Source organism: Cetorhinus maximus, chromosome 16, assembly GCF_964194155.1.
Source record: "Cetorhinus maximus chromosome 16, sCetMax3.hap1.1, whole genome shotgun sequence".
Classification (NCBI taxonomy): domain Eukaryota; kingdom Metazoa; phylum Chordata; class Chondrichthyes; order Lamniformes; family Cetorhinidae; genus Cetorhinus; species Cetorhinus maximus.
In genome coordinates this window covers 73138270-73156989 of record NC_135894.1, presented here as the reverse complement: position 1 = coordinate 73156989, position 18720 = coordinate 73138270, and the positions used below count along the sequence as shown (strand labels likewise).

The window sequence follows — 18720 nt, the reverse complement described above, 5'->3', positions numbered from 1 at the left end:
GTTTCCCTAAAATATCAATGAACCTCACAGACAGGTCAGCTTGCCATTTTGCGGAGAGACAGCAACTAGAGGTCAAAAGTCTCTATAGTTCACTGTGCAGGAATGCAGGTAGAAGCTCATGCTCAGATTGAAAAGACCAAATTCATGAGGATTTAGAATGAGGCTGGAAGATTTGCCTTGCTTCTGCTAGACTGAGAAACTACAGGGAAAACCCCTCAGCGTGAAAGACAGTTTTGACATTAAAAGTTACCAGGCTGAGAAAGAAAAAGAATGGAAGTAAACCCTGAGGACCGATGCAGTTGGTAAAGTGGAGTTATTGAAAAAAATCCGAGAGGGAAACTTTAAACAACTGTCATAACCAATAATTTTAAGTGTTATCTTTGAGATGTGACTCTAAACTCAGAAATCAGACCACTAGTTCTCAAGGTTTTATATTAAACTAAATGAAACATTTTATAAATTTACACAGGTTAAAATATATATACACATGGCTACAAATTACTACTATCACAGTAGTAACTTTTAACAAATTCCTAAACTAATCTCCATTAAGGCAACAGCAAACCATAGGTTTAACCAGACACCAGGCAAAGTATTTTCACCTTACAAATTCAAAATGAGGTTCTTTTCACTGTGGGGCCAGTTGGAGGCTTGCAGCTGCCTTTTGATCTTACATTGCCTCTGCCTGCACACCCGAAAACTACTGAAATTATACCTACCAGTCCCATTGAATGTTAATTCTCATTGTATCAACAACCTTTTTGAACTTCACCTTTTAATAATGAACCCACTTTCATAATAACAATTTTATTAGTAATATAATCACATTGCTTGGTAGCTGCTAGAAAGGTGTCAATTTTCACCCCACTTCTTGAATGCTCTATTCAAAAATTGTAAATGCACACTATCTCTCTTCCATATCGAAACTAGTACCCTTTGGATTGAGTCCAGAAATATTAACTATCTACTTAAGGGACAGTGTAAAATATATCTCTCAAATGGGTTTCTTGGCTGTGTTAAAATTAAAAGGGGAAAGCTCTGTTCTGTAATTTAAACTATAAGTTGCCTATAAAAATGATGTTTCGTCGATAGTGCTTTTAGTCTGTTTGTTACACTGAGTTTTAAAATGTGAAATCTTGTCATGTCATGCTTTCAGCTACGAACCGGAAGTTTGAATTTCCTTTTTAAGAGTTATTGGCCTCCACAAGGGCCATAACAAAATTTCAGGCTTGAGTCAGGCGAGTGCTTCAATTATCCAAGAGAACTGCAGTATCAAATAGCCAAAGAGATGTATATAAGAGGCCAGTGTGTCACTTTGTCTTTTGTCCATCAGGCTGAGGGAGTTAAAATTTTTCCTTTGGTAAGGAAAGAAGCCTTGATTTTAAAATGGCTGGACAGGGCTTGCTGTTCACATACATAGCCAATCAATGCACTGTCTGAAACCAGCCAGAAGAGACTATTGATCACCGGGTGGAGGTATAATCATAGACAAAGGAAACAGCCCTTGGATCTCTCATGGCTACATGGTTTGGGAGGGGCCTGCGATTTCATGACTGTGCTTCCAAATGATAAAATACACCCTTATATTCCCGGGTTTCATGCCTTATGAAATTTTCACATGCTACCATTCATGTATGCAATTGTTTAACATGCAATAATAATATATTTTCAGTGCGGTCAATGTCAAGAAGTCCATATTACCCAGTGGTACAGCTTATGTGATTGTAAAGCCTTCTCCTCGCACAGGTAAGAAAATGACTAACACAGTAGAGGACAAGTAAGAAGAATGTTGGTGTAATTCTTCACTGAAGATACTATCTTGGATTCCAAAGCTTTAACTTGCTATAAAAGGGGAAGTTATAGCAGTGACAGAACAGTAAACTATTTGTTCTCAATGGCACAGCAGCAACATGTGGGCATCTTTGGAGTAATTCAGCAGGAGGATTGGCCTTCTTTGGAATTCCAGTAAAATCAGTCTCATGGAAGGCTATTGCCAACCATGTCAATGCAGTCACCCAGATCCTTCATATCAGCTGCAAGCAGAAGTTATTCACTGGTATTGGGAAGAAGATGATGGTAAATCCTAAATGTTCTTTAGGGAAGGAAATCTGCCATCCTTATGTGGAGTGGCCTACATGTGACTCCAGGCCCACAGCAATGTGGTTGGCTCTTAAATGCCCATTAAATGGCCTCACAACCACTCAGTTGTATCAAACTGCTACTAAGCCTTAAAAAAAAGAATGAAACTGGATGGACCAGCCAGCATCAACCTAGGCACCTGAAATAAAATTGAGAGAGCAGTCCCACAGACTAGTCAAGCAACAACCTGACACAGTTACACTCATGGACGTGTACCTTACAGACCATGTCCAAGACGCCACCATCACCATCCCTGGGTATGTCCTGTCCCATCAGCAGGACAAACTTATCAGAGGTGGCAGCACAGTGGTATACAGTTGGGAAGGAGTTTCCCTAGGAGTCATCAACATTGACTCCAGTCCCCGTGAAGTCTCATGGCATCAGGTCAAACATGGGCAAGGAAGCCTCCTGCTGGTTACTGTCATGATAATAGTTGATTGTGGTAGTGGACTCCAGTATTAGATACTATACAGTACTCTGAACGAGATGGGGGGTCACCTGACCTGGGGGTTGAAGGTCAGATAGCAACCTGTCTTGATAGAAATCAGTTACTGCAGAGATGTATTTATGTTAGTAAAATGTGTTGTAAATAAAGTCTGCTCAGCTACAATGTCAACAGCCTGTGTGAATCATTGAAACAGAAAACAAGACATGGTGTCAGAAGTAAACAAAATGCAACAATAAAGGTTCTGATACCACTGACAGACCTCAGTTTGGAGGGAAATCTCGCCGAAAACTTGAGGAGGTTTCGGCAGCGATTTGAGCTGAACCTCACAGCGATGGACAGTGATAAAAATGACCCTCAGGTACAGTCTTCCATCTCCCTTCACATAGCGGAGGAAGAAGCCCTTGAAGTCTATAACACATTCACGTTTGCAAATGATGAGAAATGAAATGACTTGAAAGAAATAATGGAAAAATTCGAAGCCTTCTGCTGCCCTAAGAAAAAAAGTATGAAAGATGCTGATTTTTTACGTGCACGCAAGGCAGTGACAACGTTAGTCAGTATGTAACTGAGTTGAGAAAATGAACTAAATCATGTGAATTTGGAGAGCTTGGAGAATCACTCATCCAAGAAAGAATAATTTGCAGGGTCGCAAATGACAGTCTGAGAGAACGGCTTTTGAGAGAAGTTGATCTCACACTGGAGAAAGCAATACATTTCCGCAGAGCGGCAAAGACAACAAAATGACAGATTAAGCAGATGACCAGAAGATGATAAGCCGCACACGGACAAGCAGTTAGATGGAGTTAAAAAGAAACAGCCCTGGGAAAGCACAAATAGACAGCCTGAACATAAAAACACAAAACTGCCAATAAAACATTTAGATGTAACCGATGCAGAATAAAGCATTTACCACATAGTTGTCCAGTCTATGGAAAGCAGTGTAAGAACTGTGATAAACTAAGTCACTTTGCAAAGATGTCTAAAGCGGAGAAAGTGCACACGGTTGCAGATGATGACACACACATTGAAACTGAACTTTTCATTGGTGCAGTAAGAACAAATTCCAAAGAAGACGAATGGAAGGTTGATTTAAAAATTGCCAACATGATGGCAAATTTCAAGCTTGACACAGGTGCACAAGCAAATGTCATTCCCATAAGCCTGTGTGGTAAGATAAACAAAGAAAAACAGCTAACTAAAACAAAAGTGAAGCTGTCTACTTCTACAGCAATTTTTCACCTGTATAAGGCAAGTGCACACTTAAAGTGAACTACAAAAAGCAGTCTCATTCATAGTGGTGAAAACTGATGCAAAACCCATCTTGGAGTCAAAGTTTGTGAAAATCTGAAGCTAATCAAGAGAATAATGACTGTCACCACTGATGATACCCTGAATGATTTAAAAGCAAAAAACTGCAGATGCTGGAAATCCAAAACAAAAATAAAAATACCTGGAAAAACTCAGCAGGTCTGACAGCATCTGCGGAGAGGTACACAGTTAACGTTTTGAGTTCGTATGACTCTTCAACAGAACTAAGGAAAAATAGAAAAGAGGTGAAATATAAGCTGGTTTAATGGGGGTGGGGGGCGGGGGGTGGCGTGGGACAGGTAGAGTTGGATAGAGGGCCAGTGATAGGTGGAGATAGCCAAAAAGATGTCATAGACAAAAGGACAAAGAGGTGTTGAAGGTGGTGATATTATCTAAGGAAGGTGCTATTTAAGGGTAGAAAGTAGGATAAGCAAGGTACAGATAGCCCTAGTGGGGGTGGGGTGGAGGGAAGGTATCGAAATAGGCTAAAAGGTAGGGATAAAACAATGGATGGAAATACATTTAAAAATAATGGAAATAGGTGGGAAAAGAAAAATCTGTATAAATTATTGGAAAAAAGGGGTATCGGAAAGGTGATGAGGATGGAGGAGAGAGTTCATGATGTAAAATTGTTGAACTCAATATTCAGTCCGGAAGGCTGTAAAGTGCCTAGTCGGAAGATGAGGTGCTGTTCCTCCAGTTTGCGTTGAGCTTCACTGGAACAATGCAGCAGGCCAAGGACAGACATGTGGGCATGAGAACAGGTTGGAGTGTTGAAATGGCAAGCAACAGGGAGGTATGGGTCATGCTTGTGGACAGACCAAAGGTGTTCCGCAAAGCGGTCACCCAGTCTGCGGTTGGTCTCTCCAATGTAGAGGAAACCGCATTGGGAGCAGTGAATGCAGTAGACTAAATTGAGGGAAGTGCAAGTGAAATGCTGCTTCACTTGAAAGGAGTGTTTGGGCCCTTGGACGGTAAGGAGGGGGGAAGTAAAGGGGCAGGTGTTGCACCTTCTGCGGTTGCATGGGAAGGTGCCATGGGAGGGTGTTGAGGAGTAGGGGGTGATGGAGGAGTGGACCAGGGTGTCCTAGAGGGAACGATCCCTGCGGAATGCCGCCATGGGGGGTGAAGGGAAGATGTGTTTGGTGGTGGCATCATGCTGGAGTTGGCGGAAATGGCGGAGGATGATCCTTTGAATGCGGAGGCTGGTGGGGTGATAAGTGAGGACAAGGGGGACCCTATCATGGTTCTGGGAGGGAGAGGAAGGTGTGATGGCGGATGCGCGGGAGATGGGCCGGACACGGTTGAGGGCCCTGTCAACTACCGTGTGTGGAAAACCTCGGTTAAGGAAGAAGGAGGACATGTCAGAGGAACTGTTTTTGAAAGTGGCATCATCAGAACAGATGCGACGGAGGCGAAGGAACGGAGAGAATGGGATGGAATCCTTACAGGAAGCGGGGTGTGAGGAGCTGTAGTCGAGGTAGCTGTGGGAGTCGGTAGGCTTGTAATGAATATTGGTGGACAGTCTGGGGAGGGGGCCGGAGCAGGACTGGAACAAGGAATGTTCCACATACCCCATAAAGAGACAGGCATAACTGGGGCCCATGCGGGTACCCATAGCCACACCTTTTATTTAAATATGTGTTCTAGGGGATTGGCTGTCTAAAAGGAGAACACACCATCAAGATTGGCGAAATTGTGACACCCAAAATACATTCGCCCAGGAAAATACCAGTAATGCTGAGAGACTGACTGAAAGCAGAGTTGGACAAAATGGAGAAACTTCACATCATCAAGAAAATTGAAGAACCGACAAAGTGGATTAATCCAATTGCAATGGTCAAAAAATCAAATGGGAATTTGCGTGTCTGTCAGGGTCCCAGAGACTTAAACCAGGCGGTACAAAGAGAGCATTACCAGCTGCCCACAGTAGAAGAGATCTCGTGTAAGCTAGCTGATACCTTGGATTCGAGTTCAGGCTTCTGGCAGGTTAAGCTGGATGAACGCACTCCAATCTCTCTACCTTCAGCAAATCATACGTGCGATACAGGTTTTTACACTTATCGTTTGGTATTAATTCAGCTCCGGAGGTATTCCTCAGAACAGTGAAGCAGCTGTTTGAAGGGTTAAAGGGTGTGGAAACCTATATCGACGATGTGTTAATCTGGGAAGCCTCACGAGAAGAACACACAGAAGAAGGACCACAGACTGAGGCAGGTGTTGGCCAGAGCTAGAGAAAGGAACCTCAAGTTGAAGAAGGAAAAGTGCAAAATAGGTCTTCATGAAATCAAGTACTTGGAACGTGTGCTAACAAGTGAGGGACTGAAGCTGGACCCAAGTAAAATTGAAGCAGTCGTGAACATGCCAGCCTCAGAATGTAAGAAAAACTCGGAGAGGTTTTTGGGAATGGTGACCTATCTTGGGTAATTCATTTTAAGCATGTCAGACCTGACAGAACCTCTCAGAGAATTTTTACAAAAAGGTGTGGAATGGCACTGGGAACAAATCCACCAGGAAACTTTGACCAGTCTGAAGCGAACACTGACCCAGGCATCAGTGTTAAAGTATTACGATGTCAGTCAGCTGGTCAAGATTTCAGTGGATGCTTCAAAGACTGGCCTGGGAGCTGTCCTCTTGCAAAATGAGGCACCAGTGACATAGGCTTCAAAGGCGATGACTGAAACACAGCAGCAGTATACCCAAATAGAGAAAGAAATGCTAGCAATTGTGTTTGGCCTAGAACACTTCCACCAGTTTGTCTATGGCAAAGTCATGGAAGTAGAGTCTGATCATAAGCCTTTGGAAGCTACACTTAAAAAGCCCCTGAACTGTGCATTATCAAGAATCCAAAGATTACTAATGTGTCTGCAGAAGTACGAGGTCAGAGTTAAATACAAACCGGGCAAGGAAATGTACATCACAGAGACTCTGTGGATAAAAAGGATAAAGAAACGGAAGCACAGGTTCACATGCTGACAAAGAACTTACCTGTGGCTGTAACCAAACTGGATGAGATCAGGAAAGCGACCAAGAACGACGCCACCCTGAGAAAACTGCAGCAGGTTGTGCAAACTCTCTGGCCCACACATCCGAGCGGAGCCCCTTCTGCTGTACAAGAATACTGGAACCTTCGTGAGGAACTTCATGTAGCAGAAGGAATACTTTTCAAGGAAGAAAAGATTATAATTCCTGCAACACTGAGGAAAGAAATGCTGCAGCGCAAACATGAAAGTCACCTCAGCATAGAAACACGCAGGAGAAGAGCTCGAGATGTAATGTATCGGTCTGGAAAGGGAGCACAAATCGGGGAAATGGCGAATGCGTGTGCAGTGTGCCAAAAGTACAGTAAATCGCAACAAAAGTGACCACTTCAGCCACATAGCGTCCCAGAGAGGCTCTGGCTGAAAATTGGAATGGACTTGTTCACATTTGACAACAGTGAGAATCTACTAGCTTAGATTATTACTCAAAGTTTTTTGAGTCTGTGGTGCTGAGAAATGATAATAAGAGCATCACTGTAATAAATCATTTAAAATCAGTTTTAACTCACCACAGCATACCTGAAGTGCTGATCTCAGATAAAGGTCCACAATTCTCAGGCACTGAGTTTTGCAAATTTGCAGAGGACTGGGAGTTTTGCCACACTACGTCAAGTCCCAAATATCCACAATCCAACGGAATGGTGGAACATACTGTGCAGACCTTAAAACACCAGTTGAAGAAGGTAAAGGCGGACAGAAGAGACCCCTACCTGGCTCTGCTGGATTTCAGGAATACTTCATTAGAGGACATTGGATCATCTCCAGCACAGCTCCTGATGGGGAGAAGACTAAGAACTAAGCTTCCAACTGCACCCCAACTGTTAATTCCACAGCCAGTGAGCTACAGTGTGCAGGACTTGCTCAAACTGAGACAGCAGAAGCAGAGACAGTACTTTAATCTCTGCCTGACCAGAATGTGGGAGACAATGAGGATTCAGCATGAAGGGATCTGGATTCCTGCTGTTGTCACAGGAATCACAGGAGAACCAATGACTTACATAATGCAGACTCCAAACAGACAACAGTACATGAGAAACCGAAAATTCTTACAGAAAACAAATGAACTGCTCTGAACCGGAAAGTGTAGCTGAAGATCAAAAACCAGAATGCACCAGTGAAGCAGCAGATAACCAGACAAAGCCTGAGAGTCCTAAAAACTATCCAAGGGGTGATAGTGACACAGAGCTGGAGAAGGCCCCTTGTCCTTCAAAATCACCCCTGTCACCATTCAGAACATCCAGTGGAAGAATTGTGAAAAAACCACAGAGATACAGGAATGAGTAAAATGCAAAACAGACTGATCAAAACAAGAGTGAGAAAGAATAGATAAGAGACTTTGTGTTCTTGAGTCGTATAAAAAAATTTTTTCATAAAAGGTAAATGTCATGATAATAGTTGGTTGTGATAGTGGACTCCAGTATTAGATAATATACGGTACTCTGTACAATATAGGGGGTCAGCTGACCTGGGAGTTGAAGGTCAGATAGCACATATTGGATCCTGTCTTGATAGAAATCAGTTACTGCAGATTTGTGTTTATGTTAGGAAAATGTGTTATCAATAAAGTTAGCTTAGCTACAATGTTGATGGCCTGTGTGCATCATTGAAACACAAAACAAGACAGTTACCACCTACCACACCCCCCAGCTGATGAGTCTGTATTCCTCCCTGTTGAACATCACTTGGAAGAAGCACGGAGGGTGCAACACCACTACTGACCAAGCTAGCCAAGTCCTAAAAGACATAGCTGTAAGACCGCGGAGGCGGTGAAGGAGCCAACAAGAGGCAAAAACCTGCTTGGCCTTGTCCTCACCAATCTACCTGTCACAGATGCATCTATCCATGATAGTACTGGTAGGAGTAACCACCATGTAGTTCTTGTGGAGATGAAGTCACGTCTTCACATGGAGGATATCCTCCATCGTGTTGTGTGGCACTAAGTGGGATAAATTTCAAACAGATCTAGCAACTCAAAACTGGACATCCATGAGGTGCCATGGGCCAACAGCAGCACAGAATTGTACACAACCACAATCTATAAGCTCATAGCCCGGCAGACCCCCACTCTACCATTACCAACGAGCCAGGGAATCAACTCTGGTTCAATGAAGAGTGCAGGGGGCATACCAGGAACAGCAACAGTCATAACTAAAAATGTGGTGTCAACCTGGTGAAGCTACAATGCAGGGCTACATGCATGCCAAACAGCGTAAACAGCATGCAATAGACAGGGCTAAGTGATCACACAACCACAATGGATCAGAATTGAGCTCTGCAGTCCTGTCACATCCAGGGCTTGAATGGTGGTGGACAATTAAACAACTTGCTGGAGGAAGTTCCACAAACAGCCCCATCCTTAATGATGGGGGAGCCCAGCACATCAGTGCAAAAGACAAGGCTGAATCATATGCAACCATCTTCAGCCTGAAGTGCCAAGTGGATGATCCATCTTGGCCTTGTTCTGTGGTCCCCAGCATCACAGGTGTCAGTCTTCTGAAAATTCGATTCACCCCACCTGATATCAAGACACGGCTGAAGGTACTGGATACTGCAAAGGCTATGGGCCCTGACAGTATACCAGCAATAGACTTGTGCTCCAGAACTTGCCGCACCCCTAGCCAAGCTGTTCCAGTACAGCTACAACACTGGCATCTACCCAGCTATGTGGAAATTGCCCAGGTATGTCCTGTACACAAAAAGCAGGAAAAATCCAACCCAGCCAATTACCGCCCCATCAGTCTATTTTCGAACACCAGCAAAGTAATGGAAAGGGTCACTGACAGTGCTATGAAGTGTCCCTTACTCAGAAATAACCTGCTCGCTGACACTCAGTTTGGGTTCTGCCAGGGCCACTCAACTCCTGACCTCACTTCAGCTTTGCTCCAAACATGGACAGAAGAGCTGAACTCAAGAGGCATGGTGAGAGTGACTGCCCTTAAGGCAGCATTTGACTGAGTGTGGCATCAAGGAGTCCTAGCAAAATTGAAATCAGTCGGAACTCTCCATTGGTTGGAGTTATATCTAGCTCAAGGAAGATGGTTGTGGTTGTTGGAGGTCAGTCATCTTGTAGGAGATTAATCACACCGAGGCATCATTTCGTCGTAGAAACCCCATTTATTACTTGTGCACAAGGGAGAACAATACAACGAGAGTTATTGTACTGTCTCAAAGCAGAATACACAAAGACTTGCTTAAAAGCATTTTACAACCAATCAGTAAATTTTGTACATCTCAATCCATTATTTGCATAAGTTTACTGAGCAATCCATGTTTCAGTAAATTTCCATTCCTACACCACAAGTGCAGTTGTATATAATTTGACTATCACAACTTTGATTACATTCGGCCCAAGAGAGAGACACATGGAATGTCTCAAGGCCCATCCTGCTAAAGTGGTCAGACAAGATGCTATTGTTCTTCAAGGTTGCAGTATTTTTCTCTTAGGCCTAAGCATTTAATTAAATTTCTCCATTAACCCTTTTAGTACTAAGTGGGCTCCCTATAGTTGTCTAGGCCACCACAACCTCAGTCCTAGGACATCACTGCAGGGGATCTTCAGGGTAGTGTCCTCAGCCCAACCATCTTCAACTGCTTCATCAATGACCCTCCGTCCATCATAAGGTCAGAAGTGGGGATGTTCACAGATGATTGCACAATGTTCAGCACCATTCATGACTCCTCAGATCCTGAAGCAGTCTATGCCCATATGCAACAAGACCTGGACAATATCCAAGCTTGGGCTAATAAGTGGCAAGTAACATTCACGCCACACAAATGCCAATGACCATCTCCAACAAGAGTGAATCCAACTATCTCTCCTAGACATTCAATGGCATTACCATTGTGAGATCCCCCACTAACAACATCCTGGGGGTTACCATTGACCAGTAATTGAACCGGACCAGCCAAATAAATTCTGTGGTTACAAGAGCAGGTCAGAGGTGTGGCAAGTAAATCACCTCCTGACTTCCCAAAGCCTCTCCGCCATCAACAAGGCGCAATTCAGGGGTGTGTTGGAATACTCTCCTCTTGCCTGGTTGAGTGAAGCTCTAATAATAATCATAACCTTGACACCATCCAGGACAAAGCAGCCTGCTTGATTGGCACCCCATTCATCACCTTAAACATTCACTTCATCCAGCACTGACGCATAGTGGCAGCTGTGTATACAGCCAGAAGATGCACTGCAGCAACTTACCAAGGCTTCTTTGGCAGCACCTTCCAAACCCACGACCTCTACCACCTAAAAGAACAAGGTCAGCAGACACCTGGGAACACCACCACCTGGAAGTTCCCCTTCGAGTCACTCACCATCCTGACTTGGAAATATATCGCTGTTCCTTCACCATCGCTGGGTAAAAATCCTGGAACTCCCTCCCTAACAGCACTGTGGGTGTACCTACACCACATGGACTGCAGCAGTTCAAGAATGCAGCAGAGCACCACCTTCTCAAAGGCAATTAGGGATAGGCAATAAACGCTGGCCTAGCCAGTGACACACACATCCTGTGAAAGAATTTTTTTTTAAAAGTGTGCTCCTCACTTTTGCAGGCACTTTGTCATGCCCGTGCCCCATGACACAAACCTAGAAGACAACTTATTCTACCCTATCAAGATCACTGGGTGTTAGGCAAACCCCAAAACAATTCCAATCAACAACTTTCATTTAAATAGCTGTTTTAATATACACAGATGCCCTATAGAGATTCTTGAAAGCATAATTGAATAAAATTTGACACTAAGGGCTAGAAGTTTATGAGCTGCCAGTTTCAATTGTGCAATCCACGATTATCCCATGGCCGGTCCTGTTGAGGCAGGCAGCCAAACTCAACAGCACCGCTCTGAAGAAGATTCATTCGGGCACAAAACGTTAACTCTGTTTCCCTCTCCACAGATGCTGTCAGACCTGCTGAGTTTTTCCAGTATTTTCTATTTTTATTTCAGATTTCCAACATCCGCAGTATTTTGCTTTTATTTTAGCCAAAGACCACATATGTTTCTGGCTAGCTTAAAAGAGGGCCCAGCAGTGTGCATGGCTAGAGCCTGCTGCTCTTAAAGAGGAACTGCTCCGAGTTTTAGGAAGATGCTATTGCTTGTCTCTGCAGCAACTGGTTATAAATAGAGCAACAGGAAGAGAGACAGCTTCCAATTTGCTGCATGAACATCCAGCTTGTTGGATGTGGTGTTGGAAATCTTAATCCAGTTGTCAACAGGAGGAGAGTGACAATTCCCATGGGAGGCCAAGAGGCCCTCTTTAACATCCTAAGAAGGGAGCAGGTGCCTCACCCTGAGAACCTTGCAGCAGTTCAGTTCAATGACCTCATGCAGGTAGTCAAGGCATTGAATGTCCCTTCTATCAACTAGGGGGAGGTGATGGCATAGTGGTATTGTTGCTGGATTAGTGATCCAGAGACCAGTCTAATGCCTGGGGACCTGGGTTTGAATCCTGCCGCAGCAGATGGTGAAATTTAAATTCAATAAAAAATCAGGAATTAAAAGTCTAATGTTGTAAAGACCCATCTGGTTTCATCCTTATCTGTAACTCATTATCATTCACAGCTCCTCAGATACAAGGCAGTCCATGCAGTAAGACCTGGACAATGCCCAGGCTTGGGCTGATAAGTGGCAAGTAACATTTGCACCAGGCAAGTGTCAGGCAATGACCATCTCCAAAAAGAGAGAATCCAACCATTGCTCCTTGATGTTCAATGGCATTACCATCACTGAATGCCCTGCTATCCACATCCTCAGAGTTGACTGGAAACTGAACTGGACTAGCCATATAAATACTGTGGCTACAAGAGCAGGTCAGAGGCTGGGAATAGTGTGACAAGTAAACCACCTCCTGACTCCCCAAAGCCTGTCCACCATGCACAAGGCAGGAGTGTGATGGAGTACTTGCCTGGATGAGTGTAGCTCCCACAACACTCAAGAAACTTGACACCATCCAGGACAAAGCAGCCTGCTTGATTAGCACCACTTCCACAAACATTCACTCCCTCCACCACTGACACACAGTAGCAGCAGTGTGTACCATCTACAAGATGCATTGCAGGAATTCGCCAAGGCTCCTTAGACAACACCTTTCAAACCCACGACCAATACCATCTAAAAGGACAAGGGCAGCAGATAGATGGGAACACCACCAACTGGAAGTTTCCCTCCAAATCAGTCACCATCCTGACTTGGAAATATATCGCTGTTCCTTCACTGTCACTGGGTCAAAATCCTGGAACTCCCTTCCTAGCAGCACTGTGGTTCAAAAAGGCAGCTAACTACCACCTTCTCAATGGCAACTAGGAATGGGCAATAAATGTTGGCCCAGCCAGCGAAGCCTACATCCCATAAATGAATATTATTTTTTTTTAAAAATACCACTGACCCCATGCACTACACCCCGATCACCCACCAGCAGCGCCTAGCTGTCAGGACTCAGGACTAACATTCAGATGCCCAACTCATCCTCATGTACCCACCAATGGAACCAGCTTCCATGCTTCCTGCCATGCAGGCCCAGACTGCTGCCATCATGGATACAGATCTAATGCATAAAGGCTCTTGCAGGCTAACACAGTCCAGCAACCTGTGCTGCATCTGATTACCAGGATTGCTGAGGTGCTGCCCTGTAGAAGTGACAGTGGTTCCATGGTGCACAAACCTGCTCTCCTCTCTCAGGATGACAGCGTTCATGTTCTCATTGCCATTCCGCCAGCGCCCTTGCTGTTGCCTGTTAGTCAGCCAGCCCAGACGGCTGCCACCAAGAGGAGGTGGTGCAGTCCAAAGCTGAGACCTTATGGCCATCTGCTGTCTCCCCCAGTGAAAGTCAGCAGCTTTGCACCTGCCATGCTGCAGCCACTGGCTTAGCACTGCTGGGGAGCACTAGGATAGGCAAGGGCACCTGCGAGACAGGCACTAAAGGAATGCATAAGTTCAGCCCCTTTTACATTATTGAATGTGTTTTTGGGTAAAGATGTTATGGCAGGGTTTTTATTGTTACTTTTGTGACAGGATTTTAGCCAAGAAGCTGCTGCTATGGGATGTTGTGGAGAAAAGGGAAGATGGGGAATATTGGAGCAATGGTCGTAAATAATGACCCAAAGGAACCAAAGTCTCAGTAGGTGCTCATGGACAACCGGTCTGGAGAGAAGGGGTTCTGGATGCTTCCTCACAGACTGCTCTTCCTGAATTAGCCTCCATGTCTCCGGTGGCAATGTCTGTGCGCTCATGATAACAAGGTTTTGGAGAACCGTGAGTTTAGAGACAAGCTAGAGCGAGTATTGTAGGGCTCTGCTTGAGCTCCCTCTGAGCGATCCAGGCAGCTTCAGAATACCAGTCGACTGCTCCAAGATATTTTGAATAGCAACATAGTTCCCGTTGTTGGCCCATTGGACATGTATGGCCAGGTGGTGGAGCGAAGTTGTCAGCTATGAGTACAGGGTTATCCCTTTTCTCCAGCAGCCAGTTTCTGGCACTTTGTGGTTGGTCAAAGATGGAGGAACAGCAGACATGCTGAGGATGAAGGTGACCTGGTTGCTACCAGATTGGTAGGCATTCACCAACATGATGATTTAGGCATGGTTGCACGGAAACTGCATTTTAATTGAGTGGAACCTTTCTAGTTCCTAGATCTCTCCCCTTCGACATTGGGCCCCACAGAGCCACAAGGCTGCAGTCAATGGCTCCCTGGTAATCTTGCTACACTGGCAAATCCATATGTCCTCTCCTCCTGCTTCTGTCTGGTGAGTGAGGAAATGATGAACTCTCCTCGCCTTGTGTTCAGGGCCTCTGTTACCTCTCCAGCAATGGATGGCGAACTGTGATGTTTGCAATGTTATCTCTCCTACCTGGAAGGACCTGGACATGTAGAAGTTAAAGGGGATGATGACCTTGAAGGCCACTGGCAGCACCATCCTTTCCCTGCTGGTCCTATTGAAGGAGTTGGCACTGTTCTATGAGTACTCCCTTGGTGAATTGCAGGTGCCTCATATATTGCTGCTGGCTAAGGTGGAGATAGCAGTGCTCCCTGAAAACCCTTGGTTGATTGGGCCTTCTGAGAAGTGTCCTATATGAAGATAGTGTGGGGGTGGAGTTAAGGTAGAAGATCAGCTATGTACTTAGTAAATGGTGGAGCATGCTCAAAGTGTCAGATGGCCTACTCCTCCTCCTCATCCCTCTGTGCAGAGCTTCCCCTCTCTGCAGCCTCAGCTCCATTTTCCTGTTGTGTTGTAGACCCAGAGGATCTGCAGTTACAGCTCTGATGAGTGCACTACCCTTTCTGCCACAAAATTCCTCTTCCATCTCTACCAGGAAGCAGCAGCACTCCCAGAACCTGTAAGTTACCAGAACTCATTCAAAACATCCCATTATATTTCCACAAACTTTGCTAGAACAACAGCAAGTGGAAAATGCTTCACCCGAAGTTAAATGACTGGTCCTTTAAATCGTTCTTGTGGTGGGGTCCCTCGTGCAGCTGAATGGCTGTTCAATGTCACAATCTATCCACTGTGAAAAAGCTTCCAGCTAATGCCCTTCCTAACATGGGGGTCACACTGGAAGTAACCAGAAATATTGTGTGCGCCATTTTGAGGGCCTCTGGCTTCTATAGCGCCAGCTTCAGTAGTGCTATGGAGCTTAATTTTGCAGTCTATAGCCCTGTCACCCTGATGTGGAGGTATTATAGAATATCACCCTTTACCCCCTAATAAAGTTGTAGGACTTTGAAACACTGAAACTGTCTGAGTAATGCTTTTGATGAACTCAATGATATAATAAAACCTTCCCTTACATGTAGTGTATATGAGGTAAAAGTACCAATACATGTACCAAGACTTCATGCACTTCACTTGAAGTACTGATGTATTTCAGGAGGCTCGATCAGTTATGTCGGTCCCTGAGAGATGAGGTTGAAGTTGCAAAGGAGGTCATGTGTGCTATATCTTTCATAGGTTTATTAATTCAAGACAAATGTGGGTCCCATATGTTATCATGTTCTATGTTTATGTTTATATGTAAACTTGTTGAGTGGTAAGGTTAGCTGCTACCGTTTGTTGTCCAAGCCCTGATGCCTTGGGTAGAATATTACACTTTGGACACTTCATGAGTGGTTATTATTTTCTGTAGTATTCAGAGTGTTGCTTACTCATTGTAGAATGTTGAGAGCGAATTTTCAAACTTTTACTGGGAATGTCAATATAGTTAATTGGATTGACTTAGGAGAGGAATTTCCCCTCATCAGGCGGGCACGGCGGGCATGCCAAGGAGCAGTCGAGCAATGGCCCGCTGCCCGCAATCGGCCCCCGACCGCGATTTCACACTAGCTGGCCAATTAACAGCGAGCCAGCGTGAATCAAGCGCTGAAACTCTCAGCGCTGCCAGGGTGTTGGGGGGAGGAGGGCGAGCGCGGAAGTCAGTGCATGCGCACGGGTACGCTCACAGAAAGCTCCCTGATGCCACAGAGCTGCCCCAGGGAGCTGAAGATTTTTCACATTAAAAATATAGTTTTTAAAAAAATGGAAAACATGTCCCGTCATGTGACTCTGTCACATGAGCAGGAGCATGTTGAAGGTAAGTTCTAAAAATTCTTATTTTGTTTTTAATTCACAGCATTGTATATTGACCCAGGGAGATCAATTTGACATCTAAAAAGTGAAATAAAGTAATTAAAAACTTTTAAAACATGTCCCCCTCATGTGACACTGTCACATGAGCTGGGACATGTCAAAGAATTATTTTCAAATTTTTTATTGACCTTTAAAACACTTCATGCAACCTCATCCCGCCCGTGGATGAGGTTTCATGAAAATTCGAAGGTCGCCTGGGCTCTTTGCCTGCCCGCCAACCTTAAGGTTGATCGGGCAGCTCATTTAATTGCTTAAGTTAGTTTTTAACAGGCCTTAATAGGCCTTTGACAGTTCGGCGGGCGCGCAGCCGACTCAGCTGCATGCCCGTCAAACTGGAAAGCTAAATGACACGCGGTGATGTTGGGATGCCCACCCGACGTCACCGCATGTCATTTTACGCGTCGGCGAGCAGGCCCTGCCCTCGCTCGTCGACCGGACAATTCAGCCCCTAATTGCTAAGCATTCTGACTGCACAATGGTTGGAAGAGGATTAGGCTTGATTTGTCAAAACTGATTATCATGGTTCAAAACTGAATGACAGACACTTGATTATGGACCATCCAGGGTCATACAACTGTACCCAATACTTTGAGGAAAAGATAAAGGAGAAAATTTGTGAAGAATAAAAATCTCACTCACTACCAGTTCAAGGGACATCACCATTCACTCTCTCATACACACCATCATTGCCCTCATCTCGTCCATGGGACCACTCACCACCCACACAGGCCAGGCATACTTATCATCTGGCCTGGCAGGCGTCCTGCTTACACTCTCCCCAACTGTATTCATGTAGAACAAGCTGGCACAGAACAAGAGGAAGAGGTCACAGACCGTTGGAGCAATTCCTGAAATCAGGGTCACGGACTTTGAAAACAGAGCCATCCAGCTGGCTGGCGCTGATCTGGACCAGTCCTGTGCTGACGGTGAGGTTGGTGGTGCTCTACCAAGTAAGGGCCCAGCAGTGTAACATCCATCAGACAACCGTGCCGTGAGTAATGTGTCCTGTTCACAGGTCACTGCCATGCACTAATTATCTCCCCTTGCTTTTGCAGGCACATCTGGGAAACACCGACAGAGTCCACAACCCAGGGCCTCTAATCAAGCCTCTGAAGAGGAATCTGAAGGCACCCTCCTTGAAGTCCCATCACTGCACTCACCCACACCCTCCACCAGTGCAGAGAGACACACCTCGGTGGGACTCAGCCTTAGAATAGCCTTGGGATCTCAACCCGGTGAGCGCATCGCAGCCAGCGGCAGGGACTTCCCAGATGTCCGGCACTCGGAGGATTGCTGGGGGACAGAGATTTGCTGAGTCCGAGTCAGATGATGAGCTTCTGGGCTCGCTCATGTCATAGTTGTTGGAACTACAAAGGGAAGCTCGGGGACATCAGGAAGGGATGTCCGCTGCACTCCTCGGATTGCAAGGGATGATGAAGGAGTCTGTCCGCCTTCACTCTGAAGTGATAGCACCGGCATGTCAATGCACTGAGGTCAACACTGGTAGAATGGCGGCTACCTTGGAGACCTTGGTCCAGGACATCACTCCTGCACTGCTGCACGGGCTCGACTCCATCGCTGATGCCATAGTTGGTTTCCAACAGTGTGTATGCGAGAGGGGTGCTGGGCAGCTCAATCTCAATCCAGCTACCCCTTCTCCTCAAGGAATCAGCCTGGGACCCTTGGATACCCATAGGGAGGAGGATCAGCAGGTGTGCCCCCACTGGGTCCATTCACCCAGGCAACTCCGGGAGTGTCCGGCCCATCTGGATCCCCTCTTCCTGTGACCTCAGCAACTCCAGCTCTAGAGGCCGAGGAGGGTACCACTGTCACACAGAAGCACCCCGAAAGCAGGCTGGGGCCCTCCAGGTCTCGCCCCTCCAGAGGATGACCGCCAAGGTCATCACAGTCAGCAGGCTGCCTTCACCTCTGCTGTGGATGTCCGGGGAGCACCAAGACATAGTGGCAGGGTTAGGAATGTTAAGAAGATGATGTCGCATGGTTGTTAATCATTTGTACATATTGTTCACTATTGTCAATAAACTCCCAAGAATGTCTCCCTGCCTATGGCTCCTTGTTCTGATGAGTAATGTTCATGTAACTCAGCTGTGAAACCTTTCTGCACAAGATAAAGGCAGGTGTCTCAGTCCAGGGCCTCTTCCTT

At 45.4% G+C, this 18720-nt stretch overlaps 1 protein-coding gene across 1 annotated transcript in view; it reads left to right on the top strand.

Moving 5' to 3' along the window:
- Positions 1 to 18720, top strand: part of LOC144691695 (NXPE family member 3-like) — a 64291-nt gene that overhangs the window by 32898 nt on the left and 12673 nt on the right. The window contains exon 4 of the mRNA XM_078560051.1: positions 1673 to 1746. Coding sequence (XP_078416177.1) covers positions 1673 to 1746 — 74 coding nt within the window. The remainder of the gene's footprint in view (positions 1 to 1672; positions 1747 to 18720) is intronic.